General features: G+C 34.8%; 2 protein-coding genes across 7 annotated transcripts in view; both read left to right on the top strand.

Annotated features, from left to right (window-relative positions):
- LOC123555056 (thrombospondin-1-like) overlaps window positions 1-2,466 on the top strand; it is a 57,659-nt gene extending 55,193 nt beyond the window's left edge. For 5 of the 6 annotated variants that reach the window (XM_053547542.1, XM_053547541.1, XM_053547540.1 and 2 more), the window contains one exon: window positions 245-2,466. In XM_053547542.1, the coding sequence (XP_053403517.1) occupies window positions 245-654 (410 nt within the window). In that variant the 3' untranslated portion in view covers window positions 655-2,466. The remainder of the gene's footprint in view (window positions 1-244) is intronic. The other variant, XM_053547543.1, reaches the window with a different exon arrangement.
- A 5,122-nt stretch (window positions 2,467-7,588) lies between these two features.
- Window positions 7,589-15,499, top strand: LOC123555053 (mucin-5AC-like). The gene is made up of 4 exons (XM_045345588.2): window positions 7,589-8,196; window positions 9,834-10,415; window positions 11,137-11,236; window positions 13,868-15,499. Exons 1-4 carry the CDS (start codon window positions 8,127-8,129, stop codon window positions 14,229-14,231), a joined length of 1,116 nt encoding a protein of 371 aa, XP_045201523.2. The 5' UTR covers window positions 7,589-8,126; the 3' UTR covers window positions 14,232-15,499.
- The last annotated feature ends 10,855 nt before the right edge of the window (window positions 15,500-26,354 follow it).

The following is a 26,354-nucleotide window of genomic DNA, read 5'->3' as shown; positions in this document are numbered from 1 at the left end:
AAATAAAGTTAAACTACCATTATAGTTTCTGCGTGCAATTAGTCTGAATGGTTAAAATAATATGTAATATACATGTAAAACTTATACCAGTTTCAGCTGCCTGAGATATTTTAGCAATTATGAGAAAAAAACTGTTTAATATTCGTTTAACAAAAGAGTTTCTAATGCATTTAAGGTATCTCTTCAGGGGAAAAATAGCTTTGCTTCCAATTATCGTGAAACAATATTTTTAATATCTTTATAGGAACAAAGGCAGCTTTCCTGGCTGAATATGCGACTAGGCTGAGTAATGGATCAGTAAGATTTTCTTACCTTCCCCTAAACGAGGGTTCCTTATACGACTCTTCGTCAGGAATGTTTACATGTCACATTCCTGGCGTGTATTCTTTTACCGCAAATATAATTGAAAGCGGTGATGGTAATAATTACATAGATTGTCGTATTAGAAAGAATGGTTCCATTCACATCTATATGTTTTCCCGACAGGGTAAAATAGACGGTAAGTTTGCAACAGAAGGCTATGGAACAGCCACAGGAGCAGCTACGTTACATCTCGTGAGAGGAGATCAGGTAGATGTCTACTGTTACGGTGACACTGGAACTCACCTTTCCTACTCCTCATTTAGTGGTTTTCTTATCACTGCTGATCCTTGACTATAATATATTATTTGATAATTTGTACATATAGAACAACACTGTCGTGTTTATCATTAGTTTGATAATTATATACGTTTCATTCAATGACTCGTGTAAAAGCGCCCTTTACATACGAACAGCTATTAACCTTTATCCTGCTAAATTTCTAAAATGAACTGGTCCGTCATTTAATTTAGGCAGTGCCATTTATTTTTGAAGGGGTGTTCAATGAAATTTTACTGACTGTATAGCGAACAGATCAAGATCTGCACTGTTTGCCATTCAAGTCAGTGTTCTTTAGTAAACACCCCTTTTAACAGTTAATGGTACTGACTAAATAGATAGATGGACACGTTCATTATAGAAATTTAGCAGGGTAATGGTTAAGAGTAGGGAGGTTTACATCATATTTTACCAGAAAATGGTTTTAAGTACCATGTAAAACGCTCTTTTACATATAACGATATTTTGGTTTTGTTATCATCTTCTTCTTACAAAACGTTTTTCCGTAGTTTGTAAATTGCAGACATGTGACTTTTCGAAAATAGGTAGAAGCCGTAAAATTGATAAACCTATATGATGCCAAAGTTTGATTTTGTTGATTTTTGTAAATGTCACCAACAACGCAAGCTTATGTTAAAAATAAAAAAAAAGTTCATTTACTAAATTTAAGGCAGTGGCAAAACGACAAAAATTCGGATTGTTTGTTTAGTTCAGTATATCAAACTAACATATGAGCACCTTGCGAATTCAGAAAAGGCACTGACCTCTAGATTTTGAGAAAAATGTATTTAAAATTGAAGTTTGGACATATCAAGGGTTTTCATTACTACACTATCTTTGTTTTAATATGTACAAAATGCAGCGCACTAACAACCCGTTATATTGCTAAGAGATATAGAAGAAATCCTAGTATATGGAAATTTATTGAACTAATGAATTCAATGCATAGAAAAACTTTAAACAATTTAGCAGTCTATATAAAATTCTCTAAAGATACGATCAGCTACTGTTATATAATATATAATATATTGTGATTTTGTGATAGAAATGGACTTACTATTCGTTACTATAACGTGCATTATATATGTTGGTACCTCTATAAAAATGCTTTATGGAGATGTGTTATGCTATATTATGTTCATCCTCAATACTATACTTAATCATAGTATACCTTTAAATCGTTATATAATATTATGTATAGATGTTTTGACCTTGTATTACACTGTAACAGATGTGTGGCCAAGGAATCATAATGGCTGAAGTCCTTAATTTATTATATAGACTATTCTTCTTTTTCTAAAAAAATGTCAAATCAAGAAAAAACAAACATGTCCTAGTCGGGAATCGAACCGGAACCGCCGCTGCAATAAAAGTTTTCCTGCGTTCTTCACCAATACACCACGGAGGAACATGCATTTAACAGTTGTTAAATATTATTAGGTTATTTAACATTGTTCTGTACAATACGGAGATATATTTGGACGAGAACCAGCTGAGAAAACTATATTTGGACGAGTCGCTGGACGAGTCCAATATTGTTTTCCCAGTTGGGTACGAGTCCAAATATATCTCTTATTGTACAGAACAATGTTAAATAACATTTTTATTCTATATCTATTTTGTTTTGGTTTAAATTATAAATGATTAACTGAATATTGTATTTCTGCCTTTTCTGTATTTCCCCAGCTTGGTGTGAGTGCAAATAGGTATTATACAGAACAATGTTAGGCCCTAAATAACCTTTTATTCTATATTTATTTTAATTCGTTTAGGTATGACGGTATTAAAAACATATCTTCTTTGAATCATATTAAATTGTCAAAGTTCTACAGTGTTTTATTTTACTTTTCCATTCTTTCACTTGTTGCCAGACCATGTTCCTTGTATAAAATAATCCAAATGCTATTTAAAACACAGAAAAAAAACAATATGTCGACCATAATGCAAGAGCACCGGCTAACTTTGAATGACATCACTATTGTAAACAATGTATTCTTCCGCAAACTTTCCCAGCATCCTCAGCTGTCACTAAGCAACATCCTTAAATCTTGGATATATATGACCTCTTCTAAACTACTCTATAAGGATATGATTACTGATCAAAAATTAAAATAAAAGCACTACCTAGCATGAAAATGCCTTTTTCACCCCCCAACCCCCGCCCCAAAAGAAAAATGAACTATATAATGTCAGGGACTACATTCGAATATTCGAAGGAATTCCCGCGCATTACTACCGTAATACCTATAAGGTAGCAGATGCCAGTTTTGCGGTTTTTCGCAAGCCGGCCGGAGACCGTTTTCCTTCGATTAAGGTATTAGGTCACTAATAGTAATGTTTACAAAATGGCCTTTGCTTGGTATATTCTGAAAGGTAACCGTGTTTTGCACTATTTTGCAAATTTTAAACAACTTTTACCGTGCCGTTTTTAAATTTTTTTTAATAACTTATGGTATCTCCTCAAGCTCAAGTAGACAAATTTCAAAATGATAGCCACTATCCAAAACGTTTGCAGAGAACTCATTTTACCATTAATTTCAATAAAGAAACATCAAACTATTGGTAAACAATTATAAAACACCATATAAAAATGTCAATATCATTTTTTCTATGGTGCCTCAAGTAAACGGATTTAATGAGACAGAATTCATACTTCAACATTGAAAAAATAAGGTCGAATGATGTGTTTCTGTTTTGAATTTTGCTTACTCCATTTAGAAATAACCTTAGGGAAGACGTAAAACCTACCTAAATTTCTTCCACAGTATATAATCTAAGAGTGAAAGCAAAATAGAGAACTTTCACCGTGCATAACTAAATATTTTTAAAGATTTGTAACTCTACCCCTTCTGTTTAAGTAGTAAATTCTCTTTGAACACCAAGAAATTGCTTAAAAGATTCATCTTTTTCCATTTTTGTACAAAACATCAATAATAAGTCTTGAAAGAAGTAAAAACTTACTAGTAAAAAAGGAAAATAAGGAAAAAAAAATTTGGTCCCAGTAGGGCTTGAACCTACGCCCCCCTAAGAATTGCAGTAAAAGTAGGTTTATGGTAGGAATTGAATACTCTTCAAAAAGGAGGTTCTCTATTAGTGATCTAATACCTTAAGCAGAAATCAACTAAACAATGTGCTTTGAAAGAAATAAAGCATAAAGCTATCATGTATTTGTATGCTCTCTTAAGATCAGATAGAAATATTTGCCATTTATAAGACTCTGTAGTCCATAGGTAGCTAATAGTGAAACATAGGTACGCGAAAATTTGGACAATGTTTCCAAAATATTGCCATATTTGGCCTCGTGGCAAAAAGTTAGGGGAAGAGCAGGAGTCCAACAATGCACAGTGCTTTGAACACAAGCCTCTCCTGTACCTATTCTGCATAACAAAATTATCTGTCAACCGATTACTTTTTTCAGTACTCCTTCTTGAATTAGGCCTCTGATGTTTTGACATTTGCACATAGAACCAGCAATCAATATTCGCAGTTCCGCATTTGACAAACTTCAGGACACTAATTCCGTTCAGGTCGGCTGAATACTTGTCAGAAGTTTTTTAAATGTCCATTTCACAGCACCAAAGCACAAAATCTGCATTGAATATTATTTTGAATGAAAACGGGGCCTTCAGTTTTGACACTTACCTTTATTTTAGGATTTTGGAAACTACCAACTGCTACCTTAAGTTAGAAATATACGACAAATAATCCTGATTTCAAGACGCATAGTCAAACACTGTACATAGGGCGCCTACTTCACCTGATTTACATTCGAAACATGTTCACGCGTTCCGAGCTTTGTCGTATGTTTAACATGAGACTGTTGAACCGTCCAAATACTGAAAGAATACAGGGGTTTTTTTTGTATGCACGTGCGTCCAATACGGTAATATATTGTACGATCACGTGTAGCAAATAAACGTTCAAGATTGGATAAACAAAATAGATGTAGAAAAAAACCTTTATAATTTAACCAGTTTACATCCGGTACCCGTTACAAACGCTTTTCAGACACGTTCATCTCCTTTCTATCTTCATTATTGTTTTTCATTTGTTTCTTTCGCCGCAGGAGTACTTGAAATTTTTTCTGTTGACATAATAATTTTTATCACCGACACCTTCTTTTACATGATAAGTCCTGTCATCCCTATGTATAAATCATTTTTCCGAGATAATATCTTGTGTCAATTTGTCCCCATGAATTCTTATGCTCAGATTTATTTGAGCCGCGATCTTTATAACCCCAGTCATCTTGTCCGTTGTTTTCTCTTTTTTTACCATTTCTGTCGTGACAACGTGGTCCACTGTTCATGTATTTAATAGATGACTTCATATTGTTTCGGTTCCATTCTCTATTATTACAATTGTGTGACTCTGGTCTGACATCAGATTGTCTCCATTTTTCTTCTGTTGTACTACCGGTATTACTTTTTGATGCCAAGGTCAGTCTTAACGTTCTAGCATACATAACATGACCGGCAAAATCTTGTTACATCATTTGATATACCAGGCCAGTGAAAACTTGTTCGTCTTTCATCAACTGTCTCTTTAGCTAGTACTAGTAAGTGTCCCCTGTCTTTAGACTTATGAGCTAGTGTCATTACACTTCTCCTTAGTGTGATGGGACTATTATCTGTTTAATAACTCTGTCCATCTTCTTCTCAAAGTTTTTATATAGTTCTTTTTTTCCTCGCTTCATACTGAAATTTGAAACCTCTCTTCGTTTTCAGTTTCGCTTTATCTGAAGCAGAAGTCCAAGGTTTCTTTACCGTTTCGTCATCTTTCTGAGCATTTTTTATCTGTTCAACATTACGTGTTTGCTCTTTGACTTTATAAAATCTCAGATGGTTTTGTAGTTTCTATATCTATTGCGTGCTTGGTTTTCGTCATCCAATTGCAGCAACATCCTCGCCTGAAGAAGCCCATCTTTCACCTTGATTTTTCCTGTTTATGACTGGCCTATCTGAAACTCCTTTTATATTTCCGATTATCAAATCTCATATCATATTTGGCATAACCATTGCCTCAATTTCACCTGTACAATAAGGTGTAACAACCTGTATACTGACCATAATTAACCCAGATCGTTTATAAATGACCCAAATCGTATTATTTTCAGCAATTCGCCTGTAAGTAAAGCAACGATAGAATAAAAAGGAGTCAAGCACTATTTGTGTTTGAATGTTGCACTAGCAATATATCAAGTATACAAATTATTCTGACATTAGATAACATATTTAAATTTGAAAATTATCAAATAACTGATATTATTTTATCATTCATTTCACTACATACCCCTACTTATAAAAAGTTACAAAATACACAATTTTTTGTACTTTTCTTATACTATTTGTTTAACTTTACCGCCACACACAATGTATATATGTAAAGGCGATGAACATGTATGAACATGTATCTATGTTTATGCCTAATCAACTTTTGAATTGAATATTATTATTATTATTATTATTATTATTATTATTATTATTATTATTATAGATATTGAGCGAATATCATTTGTATAAATCTTAGGTGTACATACTGGTTTTTCTCGTCCATACAATATGTATATGAGCCGTGCCATGAGAAAACCAACATAGTGGGTGTGCGACCAGCATGGATCCAGACCAGCCTGCGCATCCGCGCAGTCTGGTCAGGATCCATGCTGTTCGCTAACAGTTTCTCCAATTCCAGTAGGCTTTAAAAGCGAACAGCATGGAGCCTGACCAGACTGCGCGGATGCGCAGGCTGGTCTGGATCCATGCTGGTCGCAAACCCACTATGTTGGTTTTCTCATGGCACGGCTCATATGATGATAGAAGGGGAGGTTCGCTGCTGTAGGTGGAATACCTGTAAGATAACATTTGATTGATTTGTTTTACGAGTTTAATTTGGCGTGCTTTTTTTTTAATTAAAATAATATGTGTTTGTTCCTTAATATCGTCTACCCTCCAATTCATTTTTCCTCAGCAATGGTTGAAGATTCTGCTGAGATTTGCCGACTGGTTAGCGGACTTATGCCGGTAATCTATGTTACAACTTATGTCGGTAATCTATATTACAACTTTTGTCGGTAATCTATGTTACACTTATGCCGGTAATGTATGTTACAACTTTTGTCGGTAATCTATGTTACACTTATGCCGTAAATCTATGTTACACTTATGCCGGTAATCTATGTTACAACTTTTGTCGGTAATCTATAATACTCTAGCCTAGTGGACTGTTGTAGAATTTTCTTTGAAGGCTGTCATTTTCAAAACCAAAAAGAGATCATTGTTTACATGAGACTAGGAAAATAATTATTGTCGAAGAAATCATTAAGTGAAAAGCGAACCTCAAGGTTATACAATTGCATTCTCTTTTATGTAAGTTGATGATGTCCAATGTCATGTTACAAACATGTAAACATGTATACGTTACAACAACTGATAAAACTATCAACAACCTGTATATAATCTGTAAGATAAGTTATCAATGTACGGTATGTATTTTATTGCTAAACATTCCACAAAAGCGTGGTGTGAATTAATCAAAGTACAAGGTTAACTTTTTTAAAGTCTTTTTAACGGCTCGTTCATCATGCTGATGTTCATCATAACTTAAACAGATAAAATTGTAAGATACACATACATCGACCGGCGACGCAAAAAGGAAGTAACTTTCATTTAGACATATTTTCCTTGGGTTTATTTATTGTCATATCTGGTTCTCTGCTTGACATTACATTTGCAAGTGCTCGCACAGAAAGCCAAGTAAAAAAAGCCCCCATGAAATTTGAACGCTTCGGGTTTTTTTTCGTTGTTTTTATTGAAAACAATAACCCTGTCGTGATACTGACACATTGGGGAAGTTCACATGGAAGCTCTAGAGAAGGGTAGGCTGTTGTGTACAATATACCTACACCCACCAGTAAAGTAACCGACCAATCAAAAGTTGGGTCCTGGAAATATGTAAAACTTTTTTTCCCTGCACATTGAGCGCTATGATGAAAAGCAAGGAACCAGTAAACCCTACAACGCCATGGTGTTTGCAGAGTTCAGCTCTTCAACGGGGAAAATATGATTAGTGTACTAACTTATACCGTTCAAATGGGTTATCGAGTATAGAGTCGGTCTCTACTCTACCCTAGAGCTTCCATGTGAACTTACCCATTGAGACGGGCTGAAATAATAATCACGCCAATATCAATCAGCCTTAAAATAGAGGCTATGACAACCACAAACCAGTTTAAACACACCTGTTATAAACATGAACAGGACTTGATGTTTCATGTTATCAATTTTTTATACCTTACATATAAGATTAGATAATAGTTAATACTTTTAAAATCTTCGTCGACATCGACATTAAATACTAACCCCACGATCACAAAAAGGGAAGAAATTACATAAACAGTTTAAACTTGAGATGAATGGAAGACTTCGATTGTTTTATGGTCGGTGATAAGAGTGAGTGACTGAAGGACACCCGTTTATATCGTTTATAGCATGAATGTAAAAGGGGGCGGTGTCGCGTTTGTTTATGTCGTGCTAAACTTCGGAGTATTACTTTCAAAAGGTAAGTTAACTTAAATGCTATTTTCAAGTTCTTAGTTTTAAGTTAATTTTAGAAAAGTAAATTTAAATGTTTTAAAAAAATACAAGTGAATTGTTAAGAAATTAAACAAAACAAAATGAAGGATAGATATATATGATATAAACATCACGCTGTAGGACAAAATAAACCTGAGCTATCCTTTACTGATACAGTTTTTAATTCAAGTTTCATTATCTCAAACCGGATGATAAATGCGATGTAATCTGGGGTAAAGATCAATATTTACAATTTTAAAACCTCATAACAATTTAGAAATATGATATTGTATTCAGAACGACGTTAAGATCGAGCTGATAACTCTTAAACATATTTAATACGAGTTACGACAGTTTTCCGTCCAAACCTGGAAATGGTTTAAGTTAAGCAGGTTATACCAACAATTTTGTTTTAAAATAAACGCCCAAAACTTTTTTTACGAAATGTAACAGAATTTTAACGTTCTTATTTGTTACTGTACTGACTATACTAACCTTTAACTTTTAAAAACAATTTAACTGGAATCTATTTCCGATTTGATGTTAACTTTTATCAGCAAATCTACTTTTAATATAACGTATGTTCGTTTTAGTGAATTTGATATGGTAAGATAACATTTTATCAATATTTTTTTTTTGTTTCTAACATAAAACAGTTTTCAAACCACGATATTTTAAAAAAGTGCCTAGTCGGTTGTAACATGTGAAATTCATCAGCAGGCTTGCTAACCACATCACACTGGCTGATGTAGGATACGGAACTAGAAACCACAAACGGTGATGATATTTCGGTACATCATAATGCATCATTTCATTAAATTCGTGAACCAGTCAGTCTCTTCTAGTGAACTTGGGGAATAGTCCACCACGGTGGGATCTAATTGAATGATAATGGAACTTAAAAATTTGTTTACCTTTATAAAACTGTGCCGAAGCATGTTATGCAGGTCCATCAATAGAACAATAAATTGAAAAAGAACTTGTAAACTCAAGATAATTATGGTTCCAGAAATATTAAAATGTCTCTTGCAATTTTGACTGGCGTTTTGCAAAATATGGAATGAAAGTAATTATTTGACCATGTAAAGGCTTCTAAAATATTTTAAGTTAGACCTTGAGGATCAAGCGAAACAGTTTACCCAACGAAAAGTGTGATGAGCCGTGCACAGATTTATTTTATTGCGTGGTCTATGAAAACTAAGTTTGCACAGGCTTACTTAAAAGTTTGATAAAGCCTTTTATTTAAATTTCTGTCAAAATACCGCGTGTATTTCAAAAGTAAATACGAACAGACAGAAAACTCGGTATTGTATCTTTTGTATTGTATGTTGACGGACATGGGCTGACACAGTCCTATAAATAGCGCATCCAAAAATTACACTCATAGATAAACATTGACGATTTCATTCGATAACAAAACAACAAACAAAAAGATGGAAACATATAATAAAAGGGTCATTATAACAGTAGCTAGATCTGGGAATTTGTATTCGTCTCTTGTGGATTTTGCCTGGTCGGATCACACTTGACGCGCAATAATAACCTTATAATATTCGTACAACAACGTTCTGCCTGGAGCAACAAGCGAAAAATACGACATATTTATATCAATTTACCTTTCAGGTACTCATAATACGAGCACTGCTAGTATTCCGACCACTACTGCACATCCGACTGCTACTACAGAATCTACAAAAAATAATACATGTGACCAGAATCAAACAACCTTACTCCCACATACAACTTCCGGCAGTAGTAAGATCACTGAAACTACAGTTCCGACAACAGCATCACCGGCAACACCCAAATCTACATCGTCGGTAGCACCGCAACCTGCATCATCTGCAACACCGAAACCAACGTCAACGACAACATTGAAAACAATATCATCGACAACATTAACAACAACATCATCTGCAACACTAAAAACAACATCATCGACAACATTTAAACCGCCGGTAACGTCAAACACATCATTTTCGTTTAAAACGATACCATATCCAACTATGACATCAGTTTTATCATCCACATTACCAACGTCATCTTCAACGTATTCATCCAGTATTTCATCTAAGTCCCCATTGTCATCAAGCACTACAACGGTTCATCCTTGGTACACCCCAAGCACATCGACAATAAACAACGTAACTGATTCGTCTGCCAACACATCTACAACACATGTTCCAAAGAATGAGGACAATTTGGGTAAAGCAGTTTTGTTTCAAAATACAATGCAATGTAGTTATAATAACACGACTTCTTATATAAATCACCGGTTCATATTTAATGTTAGTGACTGGTCTATACTTTAACACTATATTTTGCTGGGCTAAAGTTTTAACTTGAGGGAAAAAAAATATGAGGATTCATTTCTGATGCCATGTAATAAAACGCTTTTTGAATGGCTTTCCGGTTACAAAGAGAAACTATTGCCTGTTGACCGCAAGTCATTCGGTAAGTGTATGATAATGTTAGCCTTTTGGTCTCTTGTCCATAAAACATTACCAATATCTCTGCCCTATGCATATCTTTTAAAATGCGCGAATAGTACTTATTAACTTTGGTTGAAATTCTCATTTTATCAATGGCAGAAAACGAAATTTAAGAAATTTAAGAACTGTCACACTGAATCCCAATGCTACCTCCCAGTATATAACTCACTGAATAAAAGCCACTTTTATACATATGCAAGATAGGACAAACAGAAATGAACTTTACATATTTTACATAAGCTAAACACGTCTTTAAAAGCACACAATTTGAAGCAGCTTGATTTTACTGTTTATTTTCTCAGATATACATACAAAATAACGGTCTATCATGTGTCGGTGCGACGTAAAACCCAAAAAAAAAAAAAAAAAATAACGGTGTAAATTTTCTAATGATTCTTGTTAATGATTTACTGATATGTATATATATTCTTCAGGTTCACACATCTCAGCTGGAACGGCTCTCGGAATTTTCCTCATAGCGTTTGTTTTTGTCGGCGTCGGAAGCTTTATATTCTATAAAATGAAGAAGAAAGGGTATTTATATAGTTTTATTCCACGCGGAATTTTAAAAACTACATGTAGTATTTAGGTTAAAATAACATAGCGGTCTCGGTTTTACTTTTTTACTTTAGTTCTTGTTTACCTGTAAATGGTGCATGAAGATGTTAGATATAGCATGTTGTTTTAACAGTCTTTCATAATTAGATTTTCTGCAACCCTATTTATACAACTTTGCAGCGCTCTTTAAAACCTCAGTACCCAACCCTGCCGAGAAACTGTCGCGTGTCTAACAAAAGTCAGAAACAATACACACGAAGATTACAGTACATATAAAGATGCAGTATCATTAGACTTTGGAAAGACGGATGAAATTCACGTTTTTAGTGTACTACCTCCTCAACTATTTACTGCCTATTCTGTTGTTAACTGTTTCGTAACTGTTATCTGCTTCCTCAACTTTCTACAACCTCCGCAACAATTAACTTCCTCCTCAACAGTTAACTGCCTCCTTATGTGTTTACTATCTCCTCAAATGCGTACTGCCTTCTCAACTGTTCACTAATTCCTCAGCTATCTCCTTAACTGTTTACTGCCTCCACCACCGTTTACCGTCTTCGCGACTACCTCCTCGACTGTGTACGTAAGCTTTCACCGCTTCCTCATCAGTCTGCTGCCTCCTCTTGCCTCCTCCACTGTATACTCCTCAACAATTAATTTCCTCCTCAGCTGTTTTCATTCTCTTCAACTGATTACAGCCTCCATTGCCTACAGCTTAATGCTTTACCTACTGCATCCTCAAAAGCCTTTCCAATTGTTTACTGATTCCTAAACAACCTCCTCCAGTACATACTGCACAACCGTTTATCATCTTTGCGATTGCCTCCTCAACTGTGTACTGCCTCTCCAACTATTAATTGTCTCGTAAACTTTTCACCGCTTCCTCACAAGTTTGCTGCCTCTTCCTGCCTCCTCAACTATACACTGCAATTTATTTCCTCCTCGGCTATTTTCTCGCTCTCTCTTTCTAACTGATTGCAGCCTCCTCTACCTACAGCTTAATGCCTCCTCTACTGTTAACTTCCTCCCCAATTGTTAACTATCTCCTCATCTGCCTCCTTAACTGTTTACTCCTTTCACAACTGTCTCCACAGCTAATTACTGCCTCCACGTCTTTTACTGCCTCTTCATCTTTTTATTGTCCGGTCAACTATTTACTGCCTCAAAAACTCTATTTTTTTGCCTTCTTAACTGTCTGCGTAACTGTTAACTGCCTCTATTACTGTTAACTGCCTCCTCAATTGTTTACTGCCTTAACAACTGTTTTCTGCCTCCTCATATGTCTGTGCACTGCCTCAAAAGCCTCCTCTATTAACCGGCTCCTCAATTGTTTACTTGATATACAAATTTTACTGCCTCCAGAACTGTTTTGTTTACTTGATAAATAAATTTTACTGCCTCCACAACTGTTTTGCCTCCTCCACTGTTTTCTGCTTCCAAAACTATACACTATCTCCTTAGAAACATCCTCAGTTATTCACTGCCTCCTTAATTGTTTACTGCTGCTTCAAACATTTACTGCCTCCTTAACTGTTCACTGCCTCATAAAAAGCTTCCTCAATTGTTAACTGCCTTCTCATTTGTTTACTTGATATACACATTTTATTGCCTCTTCACCTGCTTACTACCTTCTTACTTGTTTACTGTCTCCTCAACTGTTTATTGCCTCCTCAGTTGTTTACTTCTCCTCAATTGTTTACTGCCTCCTCAAATGTTTATTGCCTCCTCAATTGTTCACTGCCTCCTCAACTGTTTACTACCAATTAAAATGTTTACTGCCTCAATATAGCTATATGCAACCTCCTAAAGTGTTTACTATCTCCACGTCTCTTTATTGTCTCCTCAGCTGTTTATTACATCCTTAACTGTTAACTGTCTCAACGTCTTTTTACTGCATCCACGTCGGTTTACTGACTATTCAACTGTTAACTGCTTCCACAACTGTTTACTTCCTCCGCAACTGTTAACTGCCTCCACAACTGTTTACTTCCTCCGCAACTGTTTACTGCCTCCTCAATTGTTTACTGTCTCTTCAACTGTTTATTGCCTCCTCAATGTCTGCTGCCCACACAACTGTTGCCACTCAATTAATTACTACCTCCTCAACTGTTCACTTCCTCCACAATTATTTACTGCCTCCTCCTCAACTGTTTCCTGCCTCCTTAATTGTGTACTTACTCCTTACTTACTCCTTAATTGCCTAAACAACTGTTATCTTCCTGGTCAACTGGTCACTGCTTCCAAAATTGTTTAAACTATATACTGTTTTATCTTCAACTGCTGCGAAAACTGTAAACTGCCTCTTCAACATTTTACTGCATCATCAACTTCATTGTCTCCAATCTTTCCAACATGTCTTTATCATATACGTTAACCGGACTTCCCTGCATTTTTTTCTGCACATCGCTGTGGGTTTCCCTCCCTTTACACCTAGTAACCGCTTAGCGTAGTAGTTTTTCAGACTCATCAAGTTTATATCACGGTGTATAGCTGGAACATACAGTAACAAATTTATATAATATATATTATATCAGTTTTATAGAGGTGACTAGTATTGAGGCTTTTGAATACATACTTTTTTGATAGTAACTGTATACATTTTACTAGAAATCTGCCTTGCCAAAGTTGTAAAGTCTGTCTGCCTAGACGAAGAAGACGATCATCTACTTCAAGTCGCGGTCCCCTCACACAAGACGATGCAACTTTTGTCAATATCACGGATCCTCCGAGATCAGAACGAGAACTCTTCTCAATCGGAGAACAAGACGGTGGCCAAGATGGCCGACCAAGTTCTATGCAACGGCGGGGAACTGAAGATGATTATTTTTACGACGAGATTTTCGGCACGTCGGCATTTGTTGACGAAACAACGAATCGAGCTAACACACATTTAACAGTTGATGATGACGATGATGACTTAGGAGGATTGAACATTCCTGATTTGGTGTTTAAAAAATCAAAAAGAATATGACTTTCATGATTTAAGTTTACTTTTGTGATTTTCGAATAATACTCGGATTTGTCGACTGGAATATTTTTACAAAACAGATTTAGAGGATATGTACCTTTTATCATGAATCTAGTTTCATTTTTATTCATGCGCTAAATATGATGTGGAACGAATATGATGTGGAACGAACCTTTCAATAAGCATTTTGCTTCCGGTTCAATCTCCATTCGTCAATTTATTGTATCATCTGTTGTGAACTATATGTATCTGGAAATTATTGTAGAATAAATATGTTAAAACTTAAAATATGATCATTTGCACGGAAAGCCACAGTTACGCTAAAACTTCACATATGTTGTTTGATTTTACCGACCAGCTACTAACGACATAATTTACGTTATAAATTTGAACATTTTCACTCCCGGTTTCTTGAAACTATTCTGGTATCCTTAATTTAGTCAATATTTAAATCTAACCGTAGACCCAAAACTTTAGTTACAACTTCACTATTTATTTGCTATAAAATTTATTTTATGAACGTGATCGTTATCCAAGGTTACTGAGAACCAGTGAAAACACATTATGTTTGACAGCAGTCAGAAAAATTAAGCAACATTTAAAATATGTTCATGCCTTAACATTTCATCATATATATATTTTATTATTTTGATAACTTTATTGCAGCAAGGGATGAACATATTCTTATTCAAGAGTTGTTTCTGAAAATTTGATGTTTGAAGGTTAAGTTACTTGACAATTCGTGGACAACTTCTGCTCTGTTGATCATATTTTGATAGTTCTGAGTCCAAAGCTACCTCTTTCATTGATCGCGGCCATTTTGAATAGGACAAGTATATACGCGCTGGGGAAAATATTTCATGATGGACCTGTGAATTCTTTACTTATGGGTGAAACAGGTCTCATAAGCGTAAATACGACTAGCTTCTACTGATTATAAAACATACCGTACGATTTGTTGTGAATTAACTGTTGTTGTACTTTTAGTAGTTCAACCGCCACCCTGTTTAAGAGCAACATTTAAAAAACACGTTTTTTTCCATCCTCAAGTAATAAGTAAGTAGACTCGCCCAGTTTAATCAATCTAGACGCACAATCTAATTTTATATATAATTTTACTTCACCCGATTTACATTCGGAACATTTTCACGCGTTTCGGGCTTTATCGTATGTTTAACATGGGATTTTTGAACCGTCCAAAGATGTTGGAAATGTTTGTCTCATTGTTTATTTTTTTTTTAATAAAACTGTTACTGCTTTCATTGTCTACCACTTTTTTTCCACCTTTGCCTGAAAAAACAGTAATGAGTTTGTACACTGTTCAGACAATTGTGCTCTGTTGAAATTTAACCAAACACAAGTTTACCTGGATAAACAGAAAGCATGATATGTCACCATGCGCGGATCCAGAAGGGGTGGGGGGGGGGTGACCGGGGGTCCGGACCCCCTCTGGAAAATCTTTAAAAAAGGAAAGAAGACAAGAAGGAAAGAAAATGTTTTTCGAAAAAGGCAACATTAGGACTGCATGTAAAGTATATGCGGCTGCTGCTACATACGACCCCGACATAATTCATATTATTTATCTAAAAGAAACTAAGAATTTTACCTTCAAGAAAGCTTGATTTTATCATTTTTCCAAATTTAACAGGTTAGTCCATAAAAATGTCCCAGAATGCAAAAAATGAAGTGCTAAATTTCAAAATTTCCAAGGGGGGGGGGGGTGTGGCAGGGGATCGGACCCCCTCTGAGAAAATTGGCTGTGTCCGTGCATGGTCACTATACCTGTCCAGTACTGGACATTATGGTAAACGCTTCTTTCCTGCACAAATGACAATTTCGCAACTTCTGTCCGATTTCTACAAATTTCTGGCCGCGATAAACCATTTGACTTGTATTCTTAGGAATGTGATTTTTATGAAACAAATAATCAAGGCCTTCTAGGCCTTACTATAGTAAAGGAACCAGCGTGGGAGCCATTGGGTCTATTCGCGTAATGGCGGACAAGTTTTTGAACACTAATATTTCACTCGGCATTGCCACAGAGGTCTAAATTAAAGCTGGTTTCTGTTTAAATTTCATTGTGGATGCATTTTTGACATTTTGGTTGGAAAAAAATGGGAGAGGAAGTTGTATTTGGTGATGTAAAACTCATTTTTAATATGAGTAGTACTTCCAAGTCACAGCAGTGTGATTTTTATGTGACTTTACAGTAAGCAAATATGACAAGAGAAATTTGTCTTAGAAGATACATGACCCTTACTTTTCTCTTCATTTTATATCAGTTTTATCATAACTCTTGAAAATGTGGTAAGGATTTGTTCTCTGAAATGGGTCTAGCTATGTTTGGTATCCCTTTAAAAATGTCAGTTTTATATAGAATATAAAGGGAATACTATTTAAATTATAGTGAAAATATACGATATATGACAATAACGAGCTCAGACTAGAAAACTTATTAAAAATCATGTCGCGACATCAATTTGGTCCAAACAATGATTTTAGTCAGCGACAAATCACTGGATGAGATATATTATTTTTTAAATATCTAAACATCTGAATGATGAACCGTGATAAATTAGTTGACAAGAAGAAGAAGACCACAAGAAGGCCTCTTGCATGCTCTTTGAAATATTTGGGTAAAAATTATGCTTGGCTTCAATATGTATAGGTTAATAAATGGGAGAGCGGTACCTTTGAGTGATAATGTCCCTGGCAAGGTGATAATAGCCCAAGAGCTATTATCTTCTTCCAAGGCCATATCATTATTCAAAGGCACCGTTCTCAAATGTATTTAACTGTTTATTCAAGTTTACCTACAATAAAGTAAGAAAAGTTTAGTAAGTCAGTTTTATGGGTACTAACATCTACTGGTATAGAATCTAATAACTTTCAGCTATTCAGTTTCTATATTAGCTCTATTTGTATAAGAGGCTATGTACTGTATGAAACAAAATGCCTTGAGATGTTGTTTATAGCATTATTTGGGGTTGAAAATAAGTTTATTTTACGATTCTAACGCGACCAGCAAATAACCTATATACATACAGAGCAAAATCTGTTTCGGGTTATTCTGCAATAAACCACTCGCGTGCAATGACGTCATCCGATCCAGGTGCATAACACGGTCGTAAAAAGCAGTTACCTTTTTTTTCTAACACTGTTGATACTAGTATGTTATATTAAAATCGAAATAATAAGTCCCCGAGTGTGATTTATCGTAGAATAACCCTAGTTTTTCGTTATTATGCGAAACAATATATCTCGAAGGCTATATTTTAACGCATAAGAACTCAAAACACGGGTTATTCTACTACAAACCACGATTTGGAACTTATCATTTCTTAAAGAATACACGACGTTACGCTCAAGATGATAAAACCAAAACTGAATTGTCATGACGTTATTTCTGTTTACCGACGTTAATTTCCCGCCTGTGCCATTATCGATAATGGCCCCGGGGCGATTATGATAATATGAAAATGCATGAGGCAATACGATAACGAACATTTTTGGCACAAAATTGTTACTATTTATAGGTACTTATGTAATCATCGAGTAATAATGAACTGGAACTCATGCGGCAATTTGACGTCTTAATGCTGCTCTCTTACCGGTCCGCATGTCAACTATTGTCTATCTTAGAATATAAAGAGCATAAAATTCTTCTTTAATTTGTTAACTGGAAAAATAAATACCGCGAAAAAATATATATTTAACCATGAAATGCAGGAATAAGAAAACACTTTTCGAACTTGCTTAATTCATTTGTCTACCTGTCGTTTAATAATTACAAATGAGCAATAAATGATTTGGGTTTTTGACGTTCCATTTGCAGTAACATTTAGACACTTTATACACTAAAAACGTCTGAGTCTGAAACTTATAATTCAACTAAACGGTCAAAAAATGCCGCAAGTTCTTCATAAATGTGAATATTTTCAGCCTCATTACTTAATAAAACAAGAGGGTCATGATGACCCTGGATCGCTCACCTGAGTAATATGAGCTACATGTTTCAAATGTCAAACTGATGATAAAATATTAAGTAAGTCAGTAGGTCACATTCATGGTCAATGAAATTCATTTTAACGATATGTGCAAAATGGTATGTCATCAATTTCAAGCTGTATCTTAAACAGATAGGTCATAGCAGTCACTGTCAAGTGACATCATATTACTTGGGGTCATCAGGTAATCATAATTAAACAGTCTTGGAAACAGGATCAGATGATTTTTTAAGTATTTTTCCTATATAACTCACATAAGTGACCCCATGTCGGGACCTCTTTTAACCCCAGGGGCATAATTTGAACAATTTTGGTAGAGGACTACTAGACAATGCATCATACCAAATATCAAAAGCCTAGGTCGTATGTTTTCAGACAACTAGATTTTTAAAGCTTTTTCCTATATAAGTCTATATAAAACTTGGGACCCCCAGGGCAGGGCCTTTTTTCACCCAAGGGGTACAATTTGAACAATTTTGGTTGAGGACCGTAAGACAATGCTACAAACCAAATATCAAAGGTCTAAGTGTTGTGGTTTCAGACAAGAAGATGTTTAAACTTTTTTTCCTATATAAGTCTATGTAAAACTTGGGACCCCCGGGGAGGGGCCATATTTGATCCTAGGGGAATAATTTGAACAATCTTGGTAGAGGACCACTAGATGATGCTACATACCAAATATCAAAGCCCTTGGCCATGTGGTTTTGTACTAGAAGATTTTCAAAATTTTCCCTATATAAGTCTATATAAACCATGTGACCCCCGGGGCGGGGCCATATTTGACCCTAGGGAGATAATTTGAACAATCTTGGTAGAGGACCACTAGATGATGCTACATACCAAATATCAAAGCCCTAGGCCCTGTGGTTTTGTACAAGAAGATTTTCAAAGTTTTCCCTATATAAGTCTTTATAAACCATGTGACCCCCAGGGTGGGGCCATATTTTACCCTAGGGGGATAATTTGAACAATTTTGGTAGAGGACCACTAGGTGATGCTACACACCAGATATCAAAGCCCTAGGCCCTGTGGTTTTGGACAAGAGGAGTTTTAAAGTTTTTCATTTCGGTTGCCATGGCAACCAGAGTTCTGCATGGAATTTAATTCTTTGAACAATTTTGAAAGGGGGCCACCCAAGGATCATTTCTGTGAAGTTTGGTGTAATTCTGCCCTGTGGTTTTCAAGAAGAAGATTTTTTTAGAAATTGTTGACGCACGACTGACGACGGACGACTGACGACGCACGACGGACATCAAGCGGTCACAATAGCTCACCTGATCACTTTGTGACAGGTGAGAAAATAAAAAAAAATTGTACTGAGGATACCACCCTAAATAAAGCCAAGACAAATCTGGATAAGAGTGCAAGTTTAAAAGCTTATTTGTGTGGCAATCCTGTTTCCAAGTAATGTTTTAAATAGTTCTTTGATAAATGGATATTGTCGATGAACAGCTAGACAGAATTCTACTCAGTCATGTTTTAGCGTGATCAGAAAGGGAATATTTACGATAATATGTATGATTTCGCTCATGATGTGCTTCTGGTGTTGCATTAATAAGCTATATTTTCTCCTGTGTGATATAATTGAGCCGCACAATGAGAAAACCAATATTGGTGCAATAAGTGCATTTGCGACCAGCATGGATCCAGACAGTTCTCTTTCAAACCCAGCTGCAATTAGAGAAACCTTTAGCGAACAGTATGGATCCTGACCAGACAGCGCAGATGCGCAGGCTGGTCTGGATCCAAGCTGGTGGCAAATGCACTATTGCTGGTTATCGCATGGTGCGGCTCAAATTGTATTTTGGGCTTGTTGCTGAGTGTATGGATGTGTTAGTTTGTGTGATAATGATTTGTCCTCGATTGTTAACGAAAGGTCATTTTAAATCGAAAATTTTGATGTATGAAAGAGAGAAAAATCATCTGAGTTGAATTATTTGAAAACATCCTATTATAATATATTAACAGGTAATCCAATATGAGGAGACAGCATAATTCTAACATTTCAGATTTTGTCTTAAAATTAGTTACGAAGCAATGTTCCTGCATGAAAGCAAGTCGGAGATAATTGGGTTATTATAACAGTATCTCGATCTAGGATGCTGTATTCGGCTAAAGTGGCTTTTGCCAGATCGGATCTCACGAGGCGCGCATGCGCCGAGTGTGATCCGTCCTTGCAAAATCCACGAGAGCTACTGCTGTAATGACCCTTTTATTATATACATCTAACTTTATTTTTGTTTATTTGTAATCGAACGAAATCTTAAATGTTTACTGATGTTAAAATGAAATGAGTGATGCTTTATGTGCGCTATTTATACAACTGTGTCAGCTCATGAATATTAATGAAAGTAGTCCGGCAACATACAATACGGAAGGCAAAATACGGGATTTTGGAAGATAAAATACGGGATTTATTCAGCCTTTCGAATTTCCTTGTGAACTGCTAGCTATATTTTTTACAGAATTATATGACACGCACGTTCAATATGAATATCGCTGTACACATAGCCTTTTAAGTTCATGACATTCCTTTTGACCTAATGGTGTCAAAACAAGACCAAAATAGTAACTACCACAAGTCGATCGATAGTTTTAAGCCTTTAAGAGTTCTGTAATAATTCATCCAGTGTCGGTTTGTTTTGCTTTTTTTGTTGTTGTTGTTCTTTCAATCTCGAAGTAACCTTGACCTTTACCTATTGCATATACTGAACTTTTAAATTATACACTGATCGCATTGTACACAGTTCAAACAGTGTGGCTGCCTCAGGTCCATATGTTCTCTAGTATTTTTGTTGTTGTTTTTTTTTTTGTGTTTTTTGCCAAAAACTTTAGTAAGTCTTCTTTGACAATCTAGAACCTAACACCCCTTTTGAATGGAAAAAGCAATTTTTTCAAAAGTGTGGAAACTCTCATAAAATTTTATGAATAAAGCCTTTCCTTGGTACTTTATAAACACTAGTTCTCAAAACGAAAGTCAAAGAAAGGTATATCTAAACTCAATGAAATTTTGTTTTAGCTCCTGAAAAAAAATCTTAAAGGTATCATCATAATACAGCACATCTTCTACACAAACATGGAAATAATCGAAAAATACTAAAACATCGGTTATCGAACAGATAAATAAAATATTGTAGAAGATTATCTTCGCGAAATTGCAAAAACTGTACAATCCTTGAATTTGAATTATAAAAATGGTGAATATTTACACGAGGATTAATTTTCGCGAAATGTAGGGCCTCGCGAATATAGGAAAATTAAACCCTCGCGAAAATTTCTGCTTTTACAATTGATTATAGTATGTTATATATATGATATATTCAACATAATCTCTTCTGTTGATTTCGTATCTTCCTGCAATAAACAACATGTACATCATGTGAGCCACGCCATGAGAAAACCAACATAGTGGCTTTGCGACCAGCATGGATCCAACCCAGCTTGCGCATCCGCGCAGTCTGGTCAGGATCCATGCTGTTCGCTAACGGTTTCTATAATTGCTATATGCTTTGAAAGCGAACGGCATGGATGCGCAGGCTGGTCTGGATCCATGCTGGTCGCAAAGCCACTATGTTGGTTTTCTCATGGCGCAGCTCAATTGCACGGAGGTATTGCTTTAATGTATATGAGAACTGTAATGTTAATCTGTTTTTGGTTTATATATAATTCCGTTAATGGTATCAAAACAACACTAAGAAATAAACACTACAAATGTAGTAATATCAACTGTTATTATTTTGCTACCCTTTATACTAGTTAACCATATAATACCGGTAGCTTAAATTCAGAAAACAAGAGAAAAACCAATTATTAGGCATATAATAAACCAAACCTTTTTTCTCTAAAAGTAGAATTATTAAATTTATACACCTTGTGGACCTGTGAAGCGATGTGGTTACTGTTCGATTACGTGTTTATTTGATTTAGCAATAAAATATATAGACAAGTGGCGACTAACTGTGCCACACCCATTGCAGGTTTAGATTTATATTGTTATAACTTGTTTGTCTACTGAGATCCAACTTGACATTACTGAAGCTTTGATACGTCAAGGCATCTTGTAATTTGAAATAGGGATAGCCTATATTTTTCAGAAAGTGTGAAATACATTTATTTAATAGAATTACAATTTAACAAGCCTTACACCTGAGATTTAGAAGCGTCATTTTGGGACAATCCTTTGATTTAATTAAAAAAATACGCTTCTAAATCTAAGGTGTAAGCTTGTAGATGAATTACCACATGCACGATTCTATCGAGTAAAGTCAGATAATGTTAAAATTAATAACTAGACCTGAAATTATAATTTTTCACTAAGTTTGATGAACTGTGAGAAGTCAATACTTTTAACACGCACTCCTTTTCTGCAAGTTGACAAATAAGCTTTAGAACGAAATACGATCCTTTCAAGCCTTCGCCTACACACAGTCATTGGGAAACTTGTCTGCCATTGCCAATCCCTACTAATGTACATGTAGTAGCAGACATAGACTTACTTTCAATATTTAAGTTTTAATTGATATAGCCACTTAATTAATAAATAATCGTACTTTTTATAAATAATACACATTAAAGGTCCATTACTAAGGGAAAGTGAGTTGGCAATTTTTTTCATAGCCAGTGCATAGACTTCTGCAAGACACTAAATAATGAAGATTGGCAGGTCAAAATTTACAGAAGGTCTTTGGAACTCAAAGAAATGTATGTGTATTATGTTGCAATTTCAATGAATCGACAGAATGACCCCCCCCCCCCCCCCCCAGGTCTTTGTAACTTTCTTCATACTTCATAGAAAAATAATTGTACATATACTGCGATTTATTTCGAATTTCTACATACCAACTTTCATTTTCCAATAAAATGAAATAGTTTCAGTGCTTTTTAAAAGAAATTAAAATGTTCACCTTCCTTAGTATTGGACCTTTAAGAAGAAATATATTGTACTGTTCTTTTGCATGAATTTTAAACGGTTTGAAGCGTTGTCCATTATTTACGTTATTAGAAATTTAAGTGAGTTTTGCGACAAATACTTCCGAAAACAAGCGTGTCATCTAGTTTAAAGCACACCAAGAAAAATAATAAAAATGCCGCATTTATTTTAATGATTTGCATATTTTGGCATATTTTTTCATTATATATTATTTGTTAAAAGATATTTCCGTGATCACTTGAATAATTATTTTTGCTCATGAATTTATAAATAGTGTTACTAAAATGCAGTATTCATGCAGTCGAATAATCAGACAAGTTGATGCAGTGCTCAACATTTCATGTTGTCGGGATAAAAGTTAGATATGCCGGCCAACAATTAAAATACTACCAGCAAAAATGATATCAGGCAAATCATATCGGGAAAGGTAAGTGATTTCTTCAACTTGCGAGACACGGTGCAAGTACAAAATACTCTGGCTAAATATTATAATCAATATCTAGGGGAAATATTTTTGCAATGTTTATTTTGCAAACTGAAAAAAGTGACAATAGAGCAACATTGTAGGGACAAAAAATACTCTGTTCGTAATGCTAATACAGCACAAGGCTTTTTAGCTTTGTATCACATCTGTTTAACTGTAATAGTGTCTATATCGTATATTATGTACAGTGTTACGACACCATGTAAAATATCTGATTCAGTCTTTTATGAACATGCCTGCATCTTAAAATTCCTCAATGTCTGCTCTGGGGGCTTCCTCTGGTCAAGATTGCTCTGTGTCTGTACTGAAAGAGGATGAATTTGGCACCGTAAATGGAAGCTTTTGTATAAAAAGCACCTTTGAACGTGTCTATCATGAAAAATGGTGATCAAACCCAGGTATGATAACAAACTTCGTCAAATCTTGAGAGACACCTTGACTATATTACAGACGTATATAACAAGACTTGCTTCTAAGGGTTCTTCTTTTAGATAAGATGATTACATATAAGCTTTCTGGAGATTCAACTCAACCTGTGATTTAGAAAGTATTTTACACTAGAATTAATCTGTTTGATAAATGATACTTTTTCATCACTCTAATCAGCTATCTTTAATAAAAGTAATTTTACACAATATTCTATAACAGTATTTTCCCATGAAAATATATTCCATATTTCACATGTTTCTGACAGTGAGAGGTCTTTACCAGGGGCACTTAATAAAAGCACATTGACAAACACATGCAGGAAATTAGATATTTATGACAAATTGCTAAACTGAATTTGAGATACCGCAAAATTGCTTTCCCTGCAAATTGACATTTTGTAGTTTTTGCTACTTCAGATGAGAAACACTATGACCGATATTAAGACTGATGCGAGTATCAAGAAATCGGTTGTAATTGAAATGTTTGACACTTTGTTAACTTTGTAGACATACATGGTTCTATATTTTTTTTAGCATAGTTCTACTCCCTATATTTCTAATGCATGAATCTAACGCATGACTTTAGATTCAGTAATTCACAGCATGGATTTAACTATAAATTTTATAACCTAACTCTAGACTCTAGAGTTATAGGGCAGGCATGGTTTTAGATTTGATTTTAGACTTACGGAGCATGAGTCCAAATTCCTAGACTTTAAGAGTTCTAGAGGAAAAGGCTTGTAATTTCAAATAGAAAATGCGGATACATTCAAACAGAACCAGAAACTCGTAACTCTTGTTTTGGCGGTTTGTGTTTACATGTTTGCACAAGTTATATGTAAATTTAAACTGTGTTTACTTAAAGTCTAATTCAAGTTACACAGCCGCATATATAAAAAGCGCAAAGTTTGTTGTTGTTAGAGTTTTCACGATAAGAAAAAGCGTGCTATATGAGTAGATTTTCTGTTACTTTGAATTTATACATAAGGTTTTTCCTTAATATTTGCACATTGCACTTGTTTTGATACATCTCAGTTAACAGAATTCTGCAATGCATTTACAGATTCCTGTTTATGTTGCCATGTTTATTGTTTTGTATGTAAAGAAGAGGTTGTAAATGAATACAGTGTTCACGTATTATAAATGTATTCAAGGAGTAGCATGATTAATGGTTCTGTATCGAGTTTGTTAATATCTAACCTAAAGTACATCCTTTTAAACCTTTAACTTGAGAATAATTAGAATATATTGTAATACTCTTCACGAAACATACAGAGATGTTTTCAGAATATAGCAAAATATTATGTTAATAGATCTATATACTTATTAGATATCTTGTGTAAATCATAGTTGGTAAAGACATGCAAACAATAACATTGATACCCTGCTTTCTTTAACTGATATCATTACATTATTATATCAAATATATATGAATAACGAAATAGCTTAACAATTTTTAAGCACTTTAAATTTAAAATGTCCATGTTCACTATTGTATTATTTTAGTGCGTGTATCCGTGAAATATTGTTGAAGGTTACATATAGGCCTGTTGGGCTGGGTGTTTACAATTTGTAATATTTTATATGTAAATATCGATGCTATACACATGTCGCTATAATAAAAGATTATTTTATCTTGTATTTTATTAGATAAATTATTAAACATATTAGGTACATTATACCATACCCCAAGCATCGATTGTTGTCCCATAGCGCTGCATTGTTCGCTGCCGCGTGTGACTATGAAAAAGAAATTAAAGGTGTACGCTAGAATTCCCTGTATATGAGATGGGCGAAAATTTTTCCAATAACAGAATTTCTTTAAACTTTGGATATTGAAGGACAATCATCTAAGAAACAAAAAAATGCAATACAAATCATAGGTCACCGGATTCGAAAAAGAGTTATCTGCCCTTGAAAACGTCATTTTTGGGGGAAATGCCATTTTCAAGGGCAGATAACTCTTTTTCGATACCGGTGACCTATGGTTTTTATTGCATTTTTTTTGTTTCTTAGATGACTGTCCTTCAATATCCAAAGTTTGAAGAAATTCTGTTATTGGGAAAATTTTCGCACCAAATTCTAGCATACGTCCTTAAACATAATGTTCTTATTTTCGAGTTTATATTTCCATTTATCAACCTAGTTAGACTAAAATCATAGTAAAATGCAGAAGGCAATGTCAATCCTTAAAATGTTAAAATAACGTCAAATGATGAAATAAATAAATAAAATTCTTGATAAAAATGTTTGTGGCAAGTGGAGACGATATCGTTA

This window comes from Mercenaria mercenaria, chromosome 7 (genome assembly GCF_021730395.1).
Source record: "Mercenaria mercenaria strain notata chromosome 7, MADL_Memer_1, whole genome shotgun sequence".
Lineage (NCBI taxonomy): Eukaryota > Metazoa > Mollusca > Bivalvia > Venerida > Veneridae > Mercenaria > Mercenaria mercenaria.
Note: the sequence above shows the minus strand (reverse complement) of the source record. Positions and strands in the feature narration are given on the sequence as shown.

What these genes read in the sequence shown, in the direction of transcription:
- LOC123555053 (XM_045345588.2), top strand. Translation starts at nt 8,127, where the DNA reads ATGAATGTAAAAGGGGGCGGTGTCGCGTTTGTTTATGTCGTGCTAAAC. An exon ending in AAAGAATGAGGACAATTTGG is followed by an intron (nt 10,416 to 11,136) that starts GTAAAGCAGTTT and finishes TATATTCTTCAG; the next exon opens with GTTCACACATCTCAGCTGGA. An exon ending in TATAAAATGAAGAAGAAAGG is followed by an intron (nt 11,237 to 13,867) that starts GTATTTATATAG and finishes ACATTTTACTAG; the next exon opens with AAATCTGCCTTGCCAAAGTT.